General features: G+C 45.8%; 1 protein-coding gene across 1 annotated transcript in view; it reads left to right on the top strand.

The window, feature by feature from the left end:
• The first annotated feature begins 10,342 nt into the window (after positions 1-10,342).
• LOC137525202 (contactin-associated protein-like 5) overlaps positions 10,343-23,899 on the top strand; it is a 419,206-nt gene continuing 405,649 nt past the window's right edge. Inside the window, exon 1 of the mRNA XM_068246129.1 lies at positions 10,343-10,567. Coding sequence (XP_068102230.1) covers positions 10,486-10,567 — 82 coding nt within the window. The 5' untranslated portion in view covers positions 10,343-10,485. The remainder of the gene's footprint in view (positions 10,568-23,899) is intronic.

The raw sequence follows: 23,899 nt of genomic DNA, 5'->3' as shown, positions 1-23,899 counted from the left end.
GTTAGGGAGGGCACTCTGTAGTGTTGGGCGAACAGTGTTCGCCACTGTTCGGGTTCTGCAGAACATCACCCTGTTCGGGTGATGTTCGAGTTCGGCCGAACACCTGACGGTGCTCGGCCAAACCGTTCGGCCATATGGCCGAACTAAGAGCGCATGGCCGAACGTTCCCCAACGTTCGGCTAGCGCTGTGATTGGCCGAACGGGTCACGTGGTTCGGACCCGAACGCGCTCTGATTGGCCGAACTGTCACGTGGTTCGGGTAAATAAATACCCGAACCACGTCATATCTCCGCCATTTGTCTGTGGGTTTAGCTTTGGGTAGGCAGGCAGGGTAGTTCGCGCTCCAGCCACGCTAGCCAGGGTCCCCCCTGTCATTGTGTCACTGCTGGGAACAGTAGTACACCGCTTGCTCAGCCACACTATATAGCATTCTGTTTACTGCCACTCTGTGTACCTCGCTCAGCCACACTATATAGCATTCTGTTTACTGCCACTCTGTGTCTGCTGGGAATAGTAGTACACCGCTTGCTCAGCCACACTATATAGCATTCTGTTTACTGCCACTCTGTGTACCTCGCTCAGCCACACTATATAGCATTCTGTTTACTGCCACTCTGTGTCTGCTGGGAATAGTGGTACACCGCTCGCTCAGCCACACTATATAGCATTCTGTTCACTGTTCTGTGTCTGCTGGGAATAGTGGTACACCGCTCGCTCAGCCACACTATATAGCATTCTGTTTACTGTTCTGTGTCTGCTGGGAATAGTGGTACACCGCTCGCTCATCCACACTATATAGCATTCTGTTCACTGTTCTGTGTCTGCTGGGAATAGTGGTACACCGCTCGCTCAGCCACACTATATAGCATTCTGTTCACTGTTCTGTGTCTGCTGGGAATAGTGGTACACCGCTCGCTCAGCCACACTATATAGCATTCTGTTTACTGTTCTGTGTCTGCTGGGAATAGTGGTACACCGCTCGCTCAGCCACACTATATAGCATTCTGTTTACTGTTCTGTGTCTGCTGGGAATAGTGGTACACCGCTCGCTCAGCCACACTATATAGCATTCTGTTTACTGTTCTGTGTCTGCTGGGAACAGTAGTACACCGCTCGCTCAGCCAGAGTATATAGCATTGTGTTTACTGCCACTCTGTGTACACCGCTCAGCCAGACTATATACCATTGTTTACTGACACTCTGTGTACACCGCTCAGCCAGACTATATACCATTGTTTACTGACACTCTGTGTACACCGCTCAGCCAGACTATATACCATTGTTTACTGCCACTCTGATTCTGCTGGGAACAGTAGTACACCGCTCGCTCAGCCAGACTATATACCATTGTTTACTGACACTCTGTGTACACCGCTCAGCCAGACTATATACCATTGTTTACTGCCACTCTGATTCTGCTGGGAACAGTAGTACACCGCTCGCTCAGCCAGACTATATACCATTGTTTACTGACACTATATAGCAGACTATATAGCATTGTGTGTACACCGCTCAGCCAGACTATATACCATTGTTTACTGACACTCTGTGTACACCGCTCAGCCAGACTATATACCATTGTTTACTGCCACTCTGATTCTGCTGGGAACAGTAGTACACCGCTCGCTCAGCCAGACTATATACCATTGTTTACTGACACTCTGTGTACACCGCTCAGCCAGACTATATACCATTGTTTACTGCCACTCTGATTCTGCTGGGAACAGTAGTACACCGCTCGCTCAGCCAGACTATATAGCATTGTGTTTACTGCCACTCTGTGTACACCGCTCAGCCACACTATATAGCATTCTGTTTACTGTTCTGTGTCTGCTGGGAACAGTAGTACACCGCTCGCTCAGCCAGAGTATATAGCATTGTGTTTACTGCCACTCTGTGTACACCGCTCAGCCAGACTATATACCATTGTTTACTGACACTCTGTGTACACCGCTCAGCCAGACTATATACCATTGTTTACTGACACTCTGTGTACACCGCTCAGCCAGACTATATACCATTGTTTACTGCCACTCTGATTCTGCTGGGAACAGTAGTACACCGCTCGCTCAGCCAGACTATATACCATTGTTTACTGACACTCTGTGTACACCGCTCAGCCAGACTATATACCATTGTTTACTGCCACTCTGATTCTGCTGGGAACAGTAGTACACCGCTCGCTCAGCCAGACTATATACCATTGTTTACTGACACTATATAGCAGACTATATAGCATTGTGTGTACACCGCTCAGCCAGACTATATACCATTGTTTACTGACACTCTGTGTACACCGCTCAGCCAGACTATATACCATTGTTTACTGCCACTCTGATTCTGCTGGGAACAGTAGTACACCGCTCGCTCAGCCAGACTATATACCATTGTTTACTGACACTCTGTGTACACCGCTCAGCCAGACTATATACCATTGTTTACTGCCACTCTGATTCTGCTGGGAACAGTAGTACACCGCTCGCTCAGCCAGACTATATAGCATTGTGTTTACTGCCACTCTGTGTACACCGCTCAGCCACACTATATAGCATTGCGTACTCTGCCAGTCAGTGTGTATATTGCTGGGATCAGTAATACTCCACTCACCGTCAACCACTATATGAGCTCAACATGAGTTCCCCAGAGACCTCCGCTGTGAGCAGCACTCCCAACAACAGCAACAGCCAACGCCCCACGCAAGCTATAACATCCACCCCAGCAGCCAGTGGTCAGCAGCAGCCCTCCCCGGAGGAGAACGTTGTGTCCATCAGTCCGTCGCCAGAGCGATTAATGAGGGCTGCCATTGAGGAGATGATGGGGCCTGATGTGGAGGAGGAGGTCTGGCTCAGGCCAGCATCCCAAGTTAATGTTGAGGACGATGAGGGGTCTGTGTCTGGGGATGTTGGGGTGGCAGAGGTGGTGGGTGGGTCAGACTCAGGAGAAGAGTTGTATGATGAGGATGATGATCGGGACCATCTGTATGTGCCTCAGAGTCCGACCCCGGAAAACATGTTGTATCGTGTGTTTAGGTACTAAAATCTGCGTTCCCTCCCAGTAGTGTTGGGCGAACAGTGTTTGCCACTGTTCGGGTTCTGCAGAACATCACCCTGTTCGGGGTGACTATATAGCAGACTATATAGCATTGTGTTTAATGCCACTCTGTGTACACGGCTCAGCCACACTATATAGCATTGTGTTTACTTCCACTCTGTGTCTGCTGGGAACAGTAGTACACCGCTCACCCGCCACTGTATAGCATTGTGCTCTGTGTCACTGCTGACAATAGTGGTACACCGCTCACCCACCACTGTATAGCATTTCTGTACTGCCACTGTACTGCTGCCAGTCAGCGTGTACTTTAAGGATAAGTGAAATGAGGAAGAAATCCGGTGAAAGAGGGAGGGGCAAGGGAAGAGGTGTTTCCCCTGACGGTTCACGTACAGGCCACAGGGGAGCACCCAAGAAAACCCACTCAATACTGCCCATGTTGTCCAGGACAACAACCCTCACAGATCCAAAAGAACAGGACCAGATAATTACTTGGATGACCTCTCAAGCGTCCAGCAGTGGGTTAAGCAGCACCAGCACATCACGCACGAGGTCCGAGTCCTCAGCCAGTTAAAGTCTGGGCTTTCTTTGAAGACTGCACTGAGGATGTTACCATGGCGATTTGCAAGGTGTGCAAGACCCGCCTGAGCAGGGGGAAAAGTATTAACAACCTCTCCACCACCAGCATGAGCCGCCACATTCTATCCAAACATCCCACTCTGTGGGCAAACGCGGCAGGACAGGGTACCACCAGCAACACTGCCTCCCTTGGGTTCACCAGACTCACCACCAGACCCGCCTCAGCAGCAGCAGTAGCCCAGCCATTGCGTGGTTCACAACATTCACAAACATCAGACGATGCTGACACTGTCACTTTCCGGACTAGTGCTCTTGAGGTCTCCCAGTGTTCATCAAACACAACAACCAACAGCCCTTCGGTGTGCAGCGCTACGGTTGAGTTGTCTGTCTCTGAGATGTTTGAGCACAAGAGGAAATTGCCAGCAAATGACCCCCGGGCCGTGGCAGTAACAGCCAGCCAGCATAGCCAAGCTTCTGGCCTGCGAAATGCTGCCATATCGAGTGGTGGAGACAAACAGCTTCAAGGGCATGATGTCAGTGGCCATCCCACGTTACGTGGTTCCCAGCCGCTACCACTTTGCGCGCTCTGCAGTGCCTGAGTTGCATGAGCACGTGGTCAGCTAAATAACCCGAAGCTTGAAGAATGCCGTTGCCTGCAAGGTTCACCTCACCACTGACACCTGGACGAGTGCGTTCGGCCAGGGTCGATACATCTCCCTTACCGCGCACTGGGTGAACCTTGTGGAGCCTGGCAGCGATTCCTCACCTGCTACGGCGCGGGTGTTGCCCACGCCGCAAACAGCTGGATAACAACAGCAGCACCTACCTCTCTGACTCCTTCTCCTCCAACGCATCTCAAAGCTGTACCTCATCCGGAAATGCTAACCCAGCACCAGCAGCAGTAGGATCGTGGAAGCAGTGCAGCACAGCTGTTGGCATGCGTCAGCAAGCGTTGCTGAAGCTGATCTGCCTTGGGGATAAGCAGCACACAGGGGAGGAAATTTGGAGGGGAATAAAGGAACAGACGGATTTGTGGCTGGCACCGCTGGACCTGAAACCGGGCATGAAGCTAGACACCTGGCACGAACTGGCAATGTACGCAATAGAGGTGCTGGCTTGCCCGGCAGCCAGCGTTATGTCGGAACGCTGTTTCAGTGCTGCCGGAGGCATCATCACAGATCGGCGTATCCGCCTCTCCACAGAAAATGCAGACCGTCTGACTCAAATTAAAATGAATCAATCCTGGATTGGAAACGACTACGCAACACTCCTGGACCCCAACCAAGTAACATGACCGATGAACATCTGGGATGGTTTAGCGTTTCCGGTCCCTGTTTATTGAACCTCTCATCTGTATTACATTTATGACTGCATGGCGGCAAAAAGCATTGCTGCTATATCCGCACGCTTTTTGTCCTCATGCAAGGCCTGGGTTGTTGTGTCTCACAAAGCGTGGCCTTCTCCTCCTGCGCCTCCTCCTGTTCCATCACGTGTGCTGCTGCTGCTGCTGCTGCTGGGTTAGCGTTGCCGCGTGGTCCCTGTTTATTGAACCTCTTATCTTTATTACATTTATGACTACATGGCGGTACAAAGCATGCTATCCGCACGCTTTTTGTCCTCATGCAAGGCCTGGGTTGTTGTGTCTCACAAAGCGTGGCCTTCTCCTCCTGCGCCTCCTCCTGTTCCATCACGTGTGCTGCTGCTGCTGCTGCTGCTGCTGGGTTACCGTTGCCGGTCCCTGTTTATGGAACCTCTTATCTTTATTACATTTATGACTACATGGCGGTACAAAGCATGCTATCCGCACGCTTTTTGTCCTCATGCAAGGCCTGGGTTGTTGTGTCTCACAAAGCGTGGCCTTCTCCTCCTGCGCCTCCTCCTGTTCCATCACGTGTGCTGCTGCTGGGTTAGCGTTGCCGCGTGGTCCCTGTTTATTGAACCACTTATCTTTATTACATTTATGACTGCATGGTGGTACAAAGCATGCTATCCGCACGCTTCTTGTCCTCATGCAAGGCCTGGGTTGTTGTGTCTCAAAGCGTGGCCTTCTCCTCCTGCGCCACCCTCCTCCTGTTCCATCACGTGTGCTGCTGCTGGGTTAGCATTACCGGTCCCTTTTCCTGGAACCTCTTATATGTATTACATGTATGACTGCATGCCGACAAAAAGCATGTTACCTGTGCAAAGAAAACAGACATTTCCCGCATTTAAAAGACAGTTTTCCCTTTGAAACTTTAAAATCGATTTTCTCAAAAACTATAAGCTCTTTTTGCTAAATTTTTTTTTCCTCTTGTACCCACTCCCAAGGTGCACATACCCTGTAAATTTGGGGTATGTAGCATGTAAGGAGGCTTTACAAACCACAAAAGTTCGGGTCCCCATTGACTTCCATTATGTTCGGAGTTCGGGTCGAACACCCGAACATCGCGGCCATGTTCGGCCTGTTCGGCCCGAACCCGAACATCTAGATGTTCGCCCAACACTAGCACTCTGAGCCAGAGAAAGATGGTGTTGGGAGACTAGGGAGACTTAGGAGGCGGGGCCCCATACATTTCTGGGGAATACTGTGCAAACCTACAGAGACTCCTTAACTCCCCTCTAACCCCAGACACAGATTTCCAATCTTCTGAAAAAAACCACACTTTGACAAAAAAGAGGCAGCGCTTCACTGAAAAAGAAACATCATTAAATGTCAAGTTCCCAAAACAAGCAGCATTTCACTAGGTGGAGAGTATTATATATATATATATATATATATATATAGTCACTTAACTGTCACTCAGAGTGGCTCACAATGTAATCCCTGCTGCCACCGCCAGGGGAATCGCCCACACTGCCTATATATAATGCTGATTGCAAAACACTCGAGAAGAGAGTTCCATCAGACATAATCATAGATAATGTCACCAGCAGGGGGCACCAGGTGCAGGTATACCCTCTCACTTCACACCCCTCCCTAACTAACCACTTACCCGATGCTACTGCATACTGGAAGCTGCAAAAAAGAAATGTAAAAACACACTGGTACACATAGCAGGTGGGGGCCCCCCGAGCTCTGCCCCCGCCCGGCAGGGCCGGGCCGAGACAGAGGCGAGAGAGGCTCCATCCTCAGGGCGCAATGTAGGAGGGGGCGCATAACTCACTCTGCTATCATTCCCCCATTGTGTTTGAAGCAGAGAGGAATAAGAAAAGGGGATACATGGCAGTGACTGCAAGCCAGATAACTAGAGATTAAGGTGTTGGGGGCCCTGTGGCACCTCTTACTCTAATAGTAATCAGTGTGTGACAGCTGGGGTGTGGGAGGGATGGAGGGGTGCACTTAGGTGTCTCAGCCTTGGGTGCTGGAGGATCTTGTCCTGGCTCTGCCGCCTGGGACCCAACTTCACATGGCCATGAAACACCAATAGCGGGAGTGCAGGTGAGCCTGGTGCTGCCACCATCAGGGGATTCACTCATACTGCCTCTATATAATGCTGAATGCAACACACAAGAGAAACAAATGACCATAGCAGCGGAGCACAGAGCTCTCTCTCGCGCAGAGGAAGAAGAGTTCCCCTGCCGCCCGCTGCCACACCGCTGAATTCTGGAGGGGGGGGGGCGAGAAAGGCGGAGCCCCAAGGTGAGGGAAGGGAGGAGACGCCCCCTTTCCCTGCCACTGTGTCCACCGCTCACACTTCACTGTGCTGCCACCCCAGGGCGGGCCCCCTACTGACCACGGTCCATGCCCGAGTGCCCGAATGGTCAGTCCGCCCCTGTGTAGTGTATGTATCGTGTTGTGTATGTATTGTAGTCTAGGGGCAATTTAGGGGGAAGCCAACTGACTTATCTGTATACTTTTGTGATGTGTAAGGTAACCAGAGTGCACGGAGGAAACCCACGTAGACACGACAGATCATACAAACTCCATGCAGATAGTGCAATGGCTGGGTTTCAAACTAGGGAACCAGTGCTGCAAGGTGAGAGTACACCGTCATGCTGCCCCTAGGGAATCCCACCCAAGTATAATTAAGTAGAATCCCCCACACTAAACCAACACACATAACTAGGTAGAGCTGTCCCTTCCCCAAAAAACACCAAACCTAATTACCCCATAAATGAAAAAAATAATGTCCTTTAGTCTGTAGCCCTGCCTTATAGTGATCCCTATGCTGTGAACTTTACCCCTAATAGTTTTATTACGCCCCCCTTTTATCCCCAATAGGATTAGACAGTGAGCTCCTCTGAGGACAGTCAGTGACATGACTATGTACTCTGTACAGTGCTGCAGAAGCTGTCAATGCTATATAAATACATAATAATAATATGGTAGGACATTAGACTATGACTATGGTAGAATTAGCGTGTGAGCTCCTCTGAGGACAGTCAGTGACATGACTACGCACTCTGTAAAGTGCTGCTGCAGAAGATGTCAGTGCTATATACAGTGGTGTGAAAAACTATTTGCTCCCTTCCTGATTTCTTATTCTTTTGCATGTTTGTCACACTCAAATGTTTCTGCTCATTAAAAACCGTTAACTATTAGTCAAAGATAACATAATTGAACACAAAATGCAGTTTTAAATGATGTTTTTTAGTATTTGGTGAGAAAAAAACCTCAAAACCTACATGGCCCTGTGTGAAAAAGAAATTGCCCCCTGAACCTAATAACTGGTTGGGCCACCCTTAGCAGCAATAACTGCAATCGAGCATTTGCGATAACTTGCAATGTGTCTTTTACAGCGCTCTGGAGGAATTTTGGCCCACTCATCTTTGCAGACTTGTTGTAATTCAGCTTTATTTGAGGGTTTTCTAGCATGAACAGCCTTTTTAAGGTCATGCCACAACATCTCAATAGGATTCAGGTCAGGACTTTGACTAGGCCACTCCAAAATCTTCATTTTGTTTTTCTTCAGCCATTCAGAGGTGAATTTGCTGGTGTGTTTTGGGTCATTGTCCTGCTGCAGCACCCAAGATCGCTTCAACTTGAGTTGACGAACAGATGGCCGGACATTCTCCTTCAGGATTTTTTGGCAGACAGTAGAATTCATGGTTCCATCTATCACAGCATGCCTTCCAGGTCCTGAAGTAGCAAAACAACCCCAGACCATCACACTACCACCACCATATTTTACTGTTGGTATGATGTTCTTTTGCTGAAATGTTGTGTTACTTCTACGCCAGATGTAACGGGACATGCACCTTCCAAAAAGTTCAACTTTTGTCTCGTCGGTCCACGAAGTATTTTCCCAAAAGTCTTGGCAATCATTGAGATGTTTTTTTAGCAAAATTGAGACGAGCCTTAATGTTCTTTTTGCTTAAAAGTGGTTTGCGCCTTGGATATCTTCCATGCAGGCCGTTTTTTCCCAGTCTCTTTTTTATGGTGGAGTCATGAACACTGACCTTAATTAAGGCAAGTGAGGCCTGCAGTTCTTTAGATGTTGTCCTGGATTCTTTTGTGGCCTCTCGGATGAGTTTTCTCTGCGCTCTTGGGGTAATTTTGGTCGGCCGGCCACTCCTGGGAAGGTTCATCACTGTTCCATGTGTTTGCCATTTGTGGATAATGGCTCTCACTGTGGTTTGCTGGAGTCCCAAAGCTTTAGAAATGGCTTTATAACCTTTACCAGACTCATAGATTTCAATTACAGTACTTTTGTTCTCATTTGTTCCTGAATTTCTTTGGATCTTGGCATGATGTCTAGCTTTTGAGGTGCTTTTGGTCTACTTCTCTGTGTCAGATAGCTCCTATTTAAGTGATTTCTTGATTGAAACAGGTGTGGCAGTAAGCAGGCCTGGGGGTGACTACAGAAATTGAACTCAGGTGTAATAAACCACCTTTAAGTTATTTTTTTAACAAGGGGGGGCAATCACTTTTTCACACAGGGCCATGTAGATTTGGAGTTTTTTTTCTCACTAAATAATAAAAACCATCATTTAAAACTGCATTTTGTGTTCAATTAGGTTATCTTTGACTAATAGTTAACGGTTTTTGATGAGCAGAGACATTTAAGTGTGACAAACATGCAAAAGAATAAGAAATCAGGACGGGGGCAAATAGTTTTTCACACCACTGTAAATACATAATAATAATATGGTAGGACATTAGACTACGACTGTGGAAGGATTAGATAGTGAGCTCCTCTGAGGACAGACAGTGAAATGACTATGTACTCTGTAAAGTGCTGTAGGAGATATCAGTGTTATATAAATACATAATAATAATATGGTAAGACATTAGACTATGACTATGGTAGGATTAGAGTGTGAGCTCTTCTGAGGACAGTCAGCGACATGACTATGTACTCTGTAATGTGCTGCAGAAGATGTCAGTGCTTTATAAAGACATAATACTAATATGGTAGGACATTAGTCTATGACTATGGTAGGATTAGATTGTGAGCTCCTCTGAGGACAGTCATTGACCTGACATTGTACTCTGTAAAGTGCTGCAGAATATGTCAGTGCTATATAAATAAATACATAATAATAACAAGGTAGGGTATTAAGGTACACATGGCAGGTTTAAATACATCAGTGTACAGCACTGTGCACAGTGTGAGCGGCAGCAGGCAGAGCACACAGTGGGTGTAGCTGCAGTGGGAGGGGGAGGGCTGCGCTGACTATAAGGAGCTGTCCACCATCTCAGTGCTGAACGTTCCTCCTGCGCTGGGAGTCGCGTCTCTCCAGCTGCTGCTGCTGATACTGTGGATGGTTGTGTGGAGGGAGAGGAGGAGGGGGATGTCTGCAGCCCAGCCTGGACTATCTGGAGGCTGCTGAGAGCCCAGGATTGTGTGAGCAGCGCAAGACACAGAAGATCCGGGATAATAATCCTCATACAGAGACTCCTCTGCCAGCCTCTGCCCACCAGCCTCAGCTACAGCCATGGATTGGGGGACAGCCGCGTTTGGGGTCTTCCTCTACCTGCTCTGCTCTGTGTGCCGCTTGGGAACAGCAGCTGTGATCTGTAAGTGATGGGGAGAGCTGGGTGAGCAATGCTCAGGTATCTGGGTGTGGTGTTCTGGGGGTCTTCACAGCTGTGGCATTTCAAGGTGGGGAAGTTAATTGTTTTAGGTGGGCTCAGAACGCTTCTGCAGAGACTACTGAGGGGTTAGAGCGATCCATCTTGCTGTGTGTAGAGTCATGCTCCTAGCCAGCAGCAGATAACATCTGTAGACTGCTGGTGCCTCTCACAGAGAGGTAATGTGTTTGTTTAGGCTGCTGGTGAAATTTGTAAGATGTAGAAGAGATGCAATGACTGCAGACACCTCTCACAGACAGGCTGTGGGCATGTTTCGGTAGCTATTGACCCAATATTAGCAGTAGAAGACACATGATGACCGGTGGTACCTTCTAGAGAGAGACTGCAAGTTTGTATTAAAAGGTTTTGTTCCTTAGAAGGAGCAGCAGGCATTTAATAGCAGGTGGTGTCTTCCACAGATTAGTTGTGAGTATCTCCAGGTGGCTTGTATTCCTAAAAGGCAGTAGAAGACAAGTGATGGCTGGTTTTACCTTCAACGGACAAGCTGGACGTTTTGTTTTAGGTAGCTAAGCAGTATTATGCATTTCGTGACCAGTGGTACCTTATACAGATACTGTGAGTATGTCTAGAAAGCTATGGAACCCTGTAAGCAGAAGAAGACATTTTATGACCAATCCTTCCACTGATATAGTTTTAGTATGTTTAGGAAGCTGTGGTACCTTGTAAGTAGCAGAAGACCCGTGACTAGTAGTACCTTTCACAGATATAATGTGAATACGTTTAGGCAGCTATGGGATGTTGTAAGCAGTAGAAGACATGAGACCAGTGGCACTTTCCAGTTTCCACACATATATTCTTGGTATGTTTATGAAGCTATCGGATGATGCAAGAGGTAGAAGACATTTTGAGACCAGTGGTACCTTAAACAGATATATTGTGAGTGTGTTTAGGAAACCGTGGAACTCTGTATGTAGTAGCAGACTTTCCATGACCTGTGGTACCTTTAACTGATATATTTTAAGTATACGTAGGAAACAACAGAGCCCTGTAAGTATTAAACGTCTTTTTGTGGCCAGCGGCATCTTCCAAATGTATATTATTATGAGTATGTTTAGGAAGTTACAAGACCAGAAATATATTTCATGACCAGTCATTCCACATATATAGTTTATGTTCAGGAAGCTATGGGACCCTGTAAACAGTAGAAGATATTTTGAGACCAGTGGTATGTTCCACAGATGTATTGTGAGTATGGATAGGTGGCTTTGGAAACCTGTGAGGAGTAAAAGAAAGTTCATGGCTAGTGGTACCTTTCACTGGCCGATTTTTAAGCATGATTAGGTAGCTGGTGCAGTAGAAGACATGCACACGTGAGTAGATAGAGGGCCACGAGGTTGATGGTGGTCAGAAACACACTGTATGCCTTGCTCGGTTTGCAGCACTTGTCCTCTGTGGATGAGTGGATGGACAACAGTGAGATCTTCACAATGAATTCTATAGTTTGGTGTAGTATGAGAGTGGCCATATATCTCATTCACATGGACAGTCAGAGCACGAAAGCTAGAAAACCACTATTTGTGGTTTTAGAGGCATAAAACAAAAACCTTCATGTTTACTTAGCTTTATTGGCTGGTGGTCCCAAAAGTATTGTTAGTTAGCTACCACCATTCCCTGTAGACACCGATTTACAGATTAGTTTAGTTGTGGAAGATAATGTCTAGCATCAGCAATGGTATCATCTGGATCTTTTGATACCTCTTAACAAATATGGCTGTTGATAGGTAATCTACTATCTAGAGGCTTCCTTCCAATATTGGTAGACTATGAATTATAATTCTGGACTGACATTAGCGTGATGATAGCTCGGGCGAGTTAACTTTCCCAACAACAATGAGGAAATGTTTTGGATGAGGAGGTCAATGAAGGATGAGTTCATTGACCAACCTCAACTGGAAGACAATAAGTGACTTATAATATTAAAAGAACTTATGTATTATTTCAGGGTTCCTCAGTGTGTAATGCAGGTGTTTGGGAATTATACACTTTGCAGAGTTCATTGTTTATCAGGTTCCCATCAGTCCTGCAGTCATGTCTGCTGTATTTTCAGTTAAGACCATCAAGTCCTTTAAGAGAAAGGTTCGGAGCCTCCATGCAAGGTTAGAAGGTTTTCTGAACGTGTGATGAAGCTCATTAAGAAATTGCCTCCTTTGTAAAGTATCAAAGCTGTTCTGCATTCAATATATTTAACTTTCTATAATAGCTTCTAGCATTGCCAAAATAAACCAGTACTCCATTTAAAATGGGATGTTTCGATTGATGAAATATTAATGAGTGCAGATATTGGATGATTCATATTTTGTGGCTATCAATTTCTCAATTTGTACCTTACAGAATGGTTTGGCAATTTTTTTCCTCAGTTATATAAAGCGCTGCATTGCTTTCATATTACCACTTGGGGACGCTGTTGCTCTTTGCAGAGATTTAAGTTAAACTGCTCGGCAACAAACCAATTGGACATAGTAGACGTAACGCTTTCGATGAAGTATTTTCAGCGCAGAAAAATAAAGGGAGTTTTTGTATGTGCGATATGTATTGTAATGCCATATCAAGTACTGTAATATTATGTCATAACCGTTTGGAAAATAATAATCATATTAACAGGTTTCTCATTAGTACCTTATGTTATTAGTGGTATCGTGCTCCATAAATGAATAAACATGCGTATAATTACCATCATTAGATAACAAATGCAAGAGCAACAGGTTCAGTGGTGTAGCTAGCTATAAAATATACCCCCCAGCAAAATATTGGATGGGGCCCCCCACAAAATAAGACACCTTTGTGCCCTCCCACACACACCAGTTTTAGGTAGTCAGAGGTGTCCCCAGAATTAGACAACTCCCCAAAATTAGTAGCCAGACGTACCCCCAGTAATAGTTACCCCCCCAGTATAGGTAGCCAGAGGTGCTCTCCTCTATATTCAGCCAAATGTACCCCCAGTCTTAGGTAGCTCCCCAATATGGGTAGTCAGAGGGTCTTCCAGTAATAGTCCCCTAGTATAAGTAGCCAGAGGGGCCCTCAGTATTAGGTAGCCCTAGTATAGATAACTTCTCCCATTTGCTCTGCTTACATTACTTGGCCCAATGAGCACCCCGTTATCGCTGCCGGCCATTGTCGCTGGGCCCCCCTTGACTAGGGGCCACATAGCAGCAGGTATGGCTGCTATGGCGATCCCATGTGCCACTGATTACAGGTAAATTATTATTATTACAGTTGTGTGCAAGAGGTGGATGGTTTCGGTAATGAGATGTTGAGATCTCACGCACAAGAGACCGTCTCTCAGTTCTGGCCTTGCAGTATCTCGTAAATCTATTACAACAATTACTATATTTGCTTGTCAAGGAGATAATTGCCCGAGAAATGTGAGAGGGGCCCTTCACCCTTTCAATAATTCATAGTTCTTGGCTTCCCCATTTGTCAATGTGTTTTATTCATGATGGACAGGTGTGGCGTGGGTGGAGGTGAGGAGGAGGTCATGATTGAAATTAATGGTATTCAGACAATTCCATGGACACAATACCTTTGCTGTCAGTCCTCTTAGAAATGAGGTGGTATAGTCACTAAACTGTGGTGAGCAGAATAACTTTCATGAAGTCTTACTGCACGATTACAGCAGAATGTAATACATTATATGCAATACATTACTCTCGTCTCGACTCATTGTGCGGTAAAACCTAGCGCACATTATTATGCTTAAGACAGTTTAGTAAATATATCCCCATGTTCCCCTAGTGGTTTCCTAAACTGAGTAGTCGGAGTTGGAGCCCTGATTTAACACCACCCTCAAGGCTCCCAGTGATGTTTAGCCTAGGCTATTTATTATGCAAAATTCTTCTTACAGTGCACTGTGGGAGACCAAGTGCTGTTTCTACTGACTTCAGAACACACAACAAACAAACATTCCACAGTGATGTAACTGCCACCTGTGATACATTTCAGAATGTAAATCAGGGAGAGGAAATATTTTGCAAGGGGCAAACACTGACTAAATCATTTATAAAATACAACTGTAAAATATAAGCAATTTTATTCATTGCATCATATTCAGCAGAATTTCCTAAAAAGGTATAACTATAGTAAGATTAACGTAACAAAGAACATTGCTTATTTTTTTTTACAGTTTTCTTTTTTAAATTATTCAGCCCATTGTAAAAACTTTCCCGATTTACATTCTAATAAATTGATCACAGGTGGCAACAGCTTTAGTCCTGTCAGGTGCATCTCTGCAGAATGTTTGTTTCTGAGAATTCCAAAACCAGCAAAACGAAAGCATGGTATCCCAGAATGCTCTGGGAGGAGAATTCCGCTGTGGCATCACTGGAAAGACCGGGTTACATACCAATGTACAGCAATATATAGATGTAGGATGTCTTTCTGATGCTGAAACCAGGAAAAATACTGTAAGTGGGCATCCTAAATTATTCACTGCACTCTACAAAATGTCACTACAGGGCCTCTTTAAACTATTAAGCTGTAAGAAAATAAGTAGACTGGAGGAGGGTCATTGTTTTGTGAATAATTTACCAACCCCGACCAGGAGAATGACGCCCGGTTGGACGGCCAATCTCAGTAGCACCTCTGCACGATAGTCTGCCAAGTTCTCAGGCAGAATGAGACGTCCTGCCGTGGCAATGCCGGCATAAAGTCCGGAACATTTCAACCCCATCGGCATGCATTTGTCTTCTGTACAATTTGCTGGGCACGCATAATTAGCCTAGCCATGGGACAGGCGTGGGCATTCTTAGCCTTCCGTTAGGCGTTATTATAGGGAGGCAGTTCAGAGCCGCGCGGTGGGCAGTTATGACTGAGCCATGCCGTACAGGGTGGAACTGGAAATTTCCTCAGAAACGTGTTAACAAACATAAGCCGTTATTGTTAACACAGCTCTGCCTAAAATAATTTGGGAGCCGGGCTGCGAATTGCTTCCCTGAAGAGTTGAAAACAAACTAATTACAGGCCTTAACCGTACGTGCAATGTGAGTCTAATGGCACAGCGGAGAGATCGCTTAAAAGAACGCTAATTTTGGAAAAAGTAAAAGAATGAAAAACTTTTTTACAATGCTGTTTTAATGTCCAACAGCTGTATTATTTCCTTTGTACATTTTTCACTTTGTGTATAAGGCAAAAGAAAACAGCCAAAGGGACCACACTTGTTTTAAAGTAAAATACAATTTTATTTAAAGCTGAATTGTCAGCCATAAAATCAAATTCCATTCATCCTCTGCTTTGTTTTTATTATGCAGCCTGCAACCTGAACCTGCATTGCAAGCACTCCAACCTAATCAGAAATGTTTCTGCTGTAATGAATTTTATCTTAGCAGGGCTCTATTTGGTACATTGCTGATGAGAAGGAAGCTTGTCATCTCTCCTCCCACATTTCTGCTCCTCACTGATTGGCTGAGGGCAGTTCAGCAAGCTGCTGAAGTATGATCTATGCTGTGCTCAAATGTGTTTACAAAGCAAACTAGATATGACAGTGCAATCTCTCGGCGAAAAAAAAGAGAGGGGGGAAATTACATCAGAGTTTGCAGTCTAAAGAAATAAAAATGGAAATTTCCAGGAACAGCTTTCTCTTTATTTACTATATATAAAATTCATTGAAATCAAAACGTGGATAGTGCAATATATATATTATGCAAGTAGAATAAGTATTTCTCTACTTATATGTTTATTTCCCTTTCCTGGGATAGTATAGCTGTCTCTCCTGCTTAAACAAAAAAAAATCTGTGAGATTAGGAGTGCAAAACTTGAATAATAAAAAAAAAAGTATTACTGACGTCCTTAGGGACCCCCTCTGTCCTGTTTCTGCTGCCCCTTGCTGCTTCCATGGTTGCAGCCATCTTGACAGATAAAGTCAAATTATAGAAACTGATTTTAGGTCAGAAAAAAAAGCAGTGAGGAGCAGTGAAAGTGTAACAGAGGTGGTCACAAAGTCATCAGGATGCCGTTAGTATGCTTTTTTGCAGTGTGAAGACAAGAGCTCAGCTGCAGTAGGCGGGGAGTTTTTGGCTGCAGTGGGTGTGCACTAGGCATTCCTATTGCAGCTGATGCCTCCCCTTCCTTTTTTATCCTTCAACATGCCCTCAGCAAGAATCATTACTGCCATTATAACGGCAAACAGGGACACCTTCGGACGGCATTTTTAGGGCCAGAATGGAATGGGCAACTTCGATGAGTAAGCCTGTAAGCCCATTTAGTACTCATTTTTTTCCTCCTGGTACACTTTAACAAAGTGCTGAAACTTGTAGCAGTGCGGCACAAATAATTTTTGGAATTACATTTTTATAAAATGCCAAAAATTATTTGTGCCGTACCGCCCAATTGATGTAAGAATTTTATGTACCTTTTTGATTTGAGCTGTTTCTATCCTTTTTGGGCTGCCTCTTCCCTCCTAGTGAAACCTTAGCCCCAATTTTTATTTTTGATGGGGGAGGGGGGAGGCTCGAATTTCTCTTAGAACTTGTAGCAGTTTATTTTGAGATTGTGACCCATCCAACCAAGAGAAAACCATAATACCCGATTGTGGACGGCCTTTCCTCCGTTGCCTTTAAAGGCCCGTACACACGCTTGATTTGTAGGAACGACGACAGTCCGGCGTGTGTACAGTTTGTCAGGCAGACTGATAAGGCAGGTTTCTGAACGATCCGCGCAGCGGATTTCTAACAAATGTGTTTGACTGTCTGAATCGCAGTCGTTGTCGTACCTGCTTGAGGGAGGTAAGACCACCACTTCCTCCTTCATTTTTGCCATTTAAGTTGGTTTTTTAAGCTCATTTAATCTAATTTTATACTTTTGGCGCCTCTGTTCATTGCATACAATGATCACAAAGTGAATGAAGATTAAAAAAAAAAGCTGTGGTCCTTAAAGAGAACCTGAGGCAAAAAAGGAGAGGTAGGAAAACACATACTTACCCAAGAAAAGTGAAGCCCCTGGAAGTTATAGAGGCCTCCCATGTCCTCATCGCTCCTGCAAACGCGTGCGGGTCCCTCCCCCTCTGGCTGGAGTGGCTCAGTCTTACTGCATAGGTGCAATATGGCCACCCTCCTGCCTAAAAAGAAGCACCAGAGGCGGGATCAGTGAATAATGGCGCACAGCGCCTATGCATAAAAATGGCGCCACATTAAAAAGATACGCTTATCGCTATTTATCGTTAGTACTGCATAATAATGGCACACAGGGAAAAAAGAAGAAAAACGGCACACGCTAACGTTATTTATCAATAGTGGCACACACTAACATTATTTATCAATAGTGGCACACACTAACGTTATTTATCAATAGCGTCCTACATAAGCCAAACTGCAGACGTTATTTAACTGCAAAATGGTGAATGGATTTAATGTAACACTGTCAAGGTTAGGGTTAGGCACTGGGGGGGGGTCTTAGGGTTAGGCACCACCAGGGGGGGTCTTAGGGTTAGGCACCACCAGGGGAGTCTTAGGGTTAGGCACCACCAGGGGGGTCTTAGTGTTAGGCACCACCAGGGGGGTGGTTAGGGTTAGGCACCACCAGGGGGGTGGTTAGGGTTAGGCACCACCAGGGGGGGTCTTAGGGTTAGGCACCACCAAGGGGGTGGTTAGGGTTAGGAACCACCAGGGGGGTCTTAGGGTTAGGGATAGGTACAGGGAGGGTTCTGTGTGAGAGTAGGGTTAGGTATACAGTACAATATACACCAACAGGGGGTGGTTAGGGTTAGGCACCACCAGGGGGTTAGGCACCACCAGGGGGGGGGTTTATGGATTAGGGATAGGTACAGAGAGGGTTCTGTGTGTTAACGCTAAATAACGATAAGGCTTTAACGCTAAATAACAATAAGGCTTTAACATTAAATCGCGATTAGCGGCAACACTGTGCGCCATTATTCACAGGCGCCATTTTCAGATGGAAGCCCAGAGGCTCCTACCGCCAAGCCCGTGTCGGTAATCTTTGGGGGGGTCCGTGTTCGGTGACGGGGGACCAGAGGACAGCGTGGGAAGCCTCTACAGGATCCAGAAGCTTCTCTCCACTTAGGCAAGTATAACTTTTCTTATCCGAGGTTCACCTCAGATTGGTACACGTTAAAAGGAACTCAAGGTGAACCGGGATGGAAATAAAATGTCTCAGAGTTAAAATACATAAACTGTGTCCCTTTTTCTATATCTCCCCTGCCCTGCATTCTGCCAGGAAACATTTTATGGCTGTAATTTGCTTATCAGGTTTACTATATTCCCCACAAGGTAACAAGACAGAAGCTGTCACTTGCATTCCTGAAAACTAACTCTTCCAGGGAGCAAAATGAAAAAAAAGAAAAACAGCCTGGTTATTATCATGTCACATGTTGCCTTGGGGACACCTGAGGTGAAAATAAACTAAGGAAATAAACAAGTATATCTATCCTCCTTCTCCTAAAAATTACTTTTTAAGATATTCCACAGTTGTATTTTATATTTACTACTTTTTGAGTTTTTACTGTTTTATTGTTTTTGCTCAATCACACATTCATTGAAGTATGCCAGAGCTAAAATCTATGAATTATTGACACTTTTTATCTCTTTCCTGCTCTCAGAAGCCATTTTCTGCTAGGAAAGTGTTTTAAAGTTGAAATTTCTTATCAGTGAGTATCACACTGTAGTCTGACTCAGACAGGAACTGTCACTTACATACCTGATGTTTAATGCTGGATACACATGTTGAGATTTCCTGTGTGCGATTTGCGGGATCGAACGGATCGATTTGATTATTTCCAACATGCTCGATTCAGATTTCGATTGTTTCTGCCGTCAATTTGCATGTTAAGTATGCCAAATCGACGGCAGAAACGATCGAAATCTGAATCGAGCATGTTGGAAATAATCGAATCGATCCGTTCGATCCCACAAATCGCACAGGAAATCTCAACGTGTGTATCCAGCATAACTCTTTCAGGCAGAGAAAGAAAAAAAAGGAACACAGCATAGTTATTTGTGTGCTTGGCACTGTACATACACATGTCTTTATCATCATATCACATGTCATGTATCCTTTAAGGGGATAGAGATGTGCAGTCTGCAAATGGTTAAAATCTCTTCTTGTTAAATGTGTGGGGTATAAAGGTATGTCTGATTTCAGGCTGTACCTAAAAATTGTTAGGCGTGATGAATAAAAATGGCCATTTCACCGTAACTTTTGCACAAGTTTCACACATTTAAAAATATGAGAATATTCACTGTCAGTGGGCAGGAGGGATACATATTCAAGGAAGAACCTCCTATTTCCAAAGATGTGTGTCCTGCAAACATTCACTAAATTGTTTGTAAAAAAAAAATTAAGGCAGGTAAAAAAACATACATGTGAAGAATAAGGCCCCGTTCACACTTGCGGTTTTGTAAAAACCGGAACGGATGTCCGGACCGCACCGGATCCGAACCGGACCTAATCCGTACAGTTCTTATCCGGATCAGGTCCGGATCCAGCCCGTTTGCATCCGTTCTCCGTGCGTTATGAACACGGTTGCGGTCCGGATCCGGTTTCTTAAAGAGATAACAACCTGTAAATACCTGGGGTCTGGGAGGTCAGCAGAAGCTCTGGGGTCATTGTTGGAGACAGGTGGACGTGTGGAGACCATCCGTAGATACAGAAACTGCAGTTGGGACCATGGATCCAGTCATTTTTTACTCGTACCTGGGAATTCTCTCCTTCCTGTTGTTCACCTACTACTATGTGGGGAGAAGGCCTCACCTCCTCGTTATCAGACATATCATCAGACATGTTGCTGCCAAAGAGCTCCAGCATGAAATCACTGCTGCTCCACTCTGTGAACGCTGGGCCCATGTGGTCCCCATCCAAAATGGCCACTAGAAAAAGCATAGGAAGCGGGGTAGAACGTCCGGTTTTTATAGCCAGTGTGTTGTGCGCTCTCCGGTTCTCATTGGTTTGTATTGGCCGGATGCAACAGTCCGGCTCCGCTCCGGATACATCTGCCGGAGGAGCCGGACCAAAAAATAGCGCATGTTGGATCTTATGCCGGAGTCCGGATCCGGTCCGGCTCTGGTCCGGACGAAACGGACACATGTGAACGGACGCATAGACTTTCATTGCTATGCCGTGTGTCCGTTCCGTCCGTTCCGCATGCGGTCCGGCTCCGGCACGGCGATTCCGGACGGCGACCGCTAATGTGAACCGGGCCTAAAACTCTGAGCTCATTTATAAAAAAATAGCATTTATAAATAGCTTCCTGTTCTATTCCAGTTCCTTTATGTGAGTGCAGATTAGCTAGAAAAAGTAGGATTTCTATATGGAGTGATGTATACTCCAAACAGATGGCAAAAGCTAATGGAGAAGGAGAGACTGGAAGACGCGGCCAGTGCGGTATATTCCTGACAACACGCTATCCGTGCGATCGTGATAACATGTTGTCAGGCACAGATAATGGTTGTACGCCGTCTTCACTCGCCTCCAACATGCCTCACTCTCCATAATACACACACATTACAAGAAAAAAATATATATGTATATATATATATATATATATATATATATATATATATATATATATATATATATACATACACAGAGGGGCCGCAGCACACAACAGGAAAGCAGGGACAGGGGCTCTTGGTTACATGAATTTCCTGACGGGGTTTCCGGGGGGTGCCCTGGAAACCCTTCCGGAGCCGTGACTCTTTGACCAGGGAATGCAGCCACAATATGGCATCTTTTCCTATTTTTTTAAAACTTTTTGTTTTTATGTTCAGAGTGTGGGAAATTAAAAAAAATGATGTGGGGTCCCCCCTCCCGAGCCTCTGTAACCCCTTGTCCCCCATGCAGGTTGGGATAGCCAAAATGCGGAGCCCCGGCCAAGCGGGGCTTCGCACCCTGACTATACCAGCCCGCATGGTCCATTGTATGGGGGGGGGGCTCCTGGGGAGAGGGGCAGCCAAGCCTAAACCCCCCCTCCCCCGGAGCCCTTGTCCAATCCATGGACAAGGGGCTCTTCCCCACATCCGGCGCCCCAGGAGGAGGTGGGGACGATGACTCCCTGGGGGGGTTCATGGTGGCATCTGGGAGTCCACTTTAAAGAGGAACTCCAGTGAAAATAATGTAGTAAAAAAAGTGCTTCATTTTTACCATAATTATGTATAAATGATTTAGTCAGTGTTTGCTCATTGTAAAATCTTTTCTCTCCCCGATTTACATTCTGACATTTATAACATGGTGACATTTTTACTGTGGGCAGGTTATGTAGCTGCTCCTAGCTGTTTTGGCTGTTAGAGACATCTGTAAACAGCTATGTCCTATCTGTGAACATTGTTACATTGTGGCAGTTTGCCCAGAGTACCGCGGTCCCAGAGCTTCTTGTGGGAGGGATTTCAGCACAAAATCAGTCATACAGCGCCCCCTGATGGTCTGTTTGTGAAAAGCATTATATTTCTCATGCAAAAGGGGGGGATCAGCTACTGATTGGGATAAAGTTCAATTCTAGGTTAGAGTTTCTCTTTAAGAAGGGGACCCCAGATGCCTGCCCCCCTCCCAGGAGAAATGAGTATAGGGGTACAAAGTACCCCTTACCCATTTCCACAAAGGGTTAAATGAAATAAAAACATGGCGAGAAAAGTCCTTTAATAATCTTAACCACCCTGGCTTTCTATTAAGATCGCCAGGGCGGCTGCGGGAGGGTTTTTTCTTTAATAAAAAAAAAAAAAAACTATTCCATTATGAATGCCCACTAGAGGGCGCTCCGGAAGCGTAATTCTGATCGCCTCCAGCGATCAGAAGTAACAAGGAAGGCCGCAATGAGCGGCCTTCCTTGTTTCGCTTACCTCGTCGCCATGGCGACGAGCAGAGTGACGTCATAGACGTCAGCCGACGTCCTGACGTCACCTGCCTCAGAGCCAGCCCTTAGCGCTGGCCGGAACTGTTTGTTCTGGCTACGCTGGGCTCGGGCGGCTGGGAGGACGCTCTTTCGCCGCAGCACGCGGCGGGTCGCCGCTGCACGCGCGAGTCGCCGCGCTGTGGCAGCGATCAGGTAGCACACGCGGCTGGCAAAGTGCCGGCTGCATGTGCTCCTTTTTATTTCACCAAAATCGGCCCACCAGGGCCTGAGCGGCAGCCTCCGGCGGTAATAGACGAGCTGAGCTCGTCCATACCGCTAAGGAGGTTAATTAACCAGAAATACTTACCTGTACCTTTAAAAAAAATTTCCCACGCCAATACCCTCGGAAAAGGTCCCATGCCATTATCCTCTAATCTTGCAATCTTCATTAAGTTGATTGAAGATCACTGCCGCTGCCACACACGCCGCCCCCGTCACAGCTCTCAGCTATAAGTATAGCTGAGAGCGCGTCCTATGCAGACGCTATACCGCCAGCTCCCGCTGTCCTCCCTACCTCCTCCCTGCCTCCCACATCTGTCACCCACACCCATGCTGGCACCCAGTGCACTCATGGGTGCACTGGGTGCCAGCATGGGTGAGGGTGATACGCGTGGACAATTACATAATTTTGCAGGCTAAGGTTAGCCTAGGCTGTTTATTTATGCAAAATTATGTAATTGCCATGGTCCTGACAGTTTCCTGTCTGTGAACCTCATTGCATTGTGGGAGATAACGGCTGTTTCGTACTGCCAAGCAAGCATTATCTCCCTCTGTGCATAGAACTCTCATTAACAAACATTCAGCAGATATCACCTGGCAGAACTAAAGACATCGCCACCTTTGATACATTTCAGAATGTGTATCAGGGAGAGGAAAGATTTTGCAATGGGCAATAATCAAGATTTTACAATGAATCTATTGATCAATATTGTAAAAAAAAATGTCATTTTATTCATAATGTAATTTTCACTACAGTTCCTCGTTAATGAACACTATTATACACACTCAATATTGCTGATGTGACAGGTTTAGTAACAAGAGCTGTACAGACACCCTGCTTGGCTGTAGCCAAGTAATGTACGCTGTTCTGTGGTTGGGGCGGAGCCACATTGGGCAGTGAATGAGTAGGAGTGTGTACAAGGCTTTAGGCCACAGCCTGTATGGCCTTTGCCGAGAAACGGCCCTGTGGACCGGCGGTTATCACCAGCAGAACATTTGCTTTGCTTTCCTTCAGCCTTATAAATTCTATCCATTATGTTTATCTGCTTGTTAAATGTGATTGGATCTGAGAACCTGACAACTGACAATGAAAGAAAGATTAAAACAATCGTTTCACGTTTTCATCAAAATTGCAAAAGCAGAACTTGACAGCCCGTAGCGTATGAGTAATTCAGGCCGTATATATTCCAATAACAGTCTCTCGCCTA

Source organism: Hyperolius riggenbachi, chromosome 7 (assembly GCF_040937935.1).
Source record: "Hyperolius riggenbachi isolate aHypRig1 chromosome 7, aHypRig1.pri, whole genome shotgun sequence".
In the NCBI taxonomy this organism is placed as follows: Eukaryota; Metazoa; Chordata; class Amphibia; order Anura; family Hyperoliidae; genus Hyperolius; species Hyperolius riggenbachi.
Note: the sequence above shows the minus strand (reverse complement) of the source record. Positions and strands in the feature narration are given on the sequence as shown.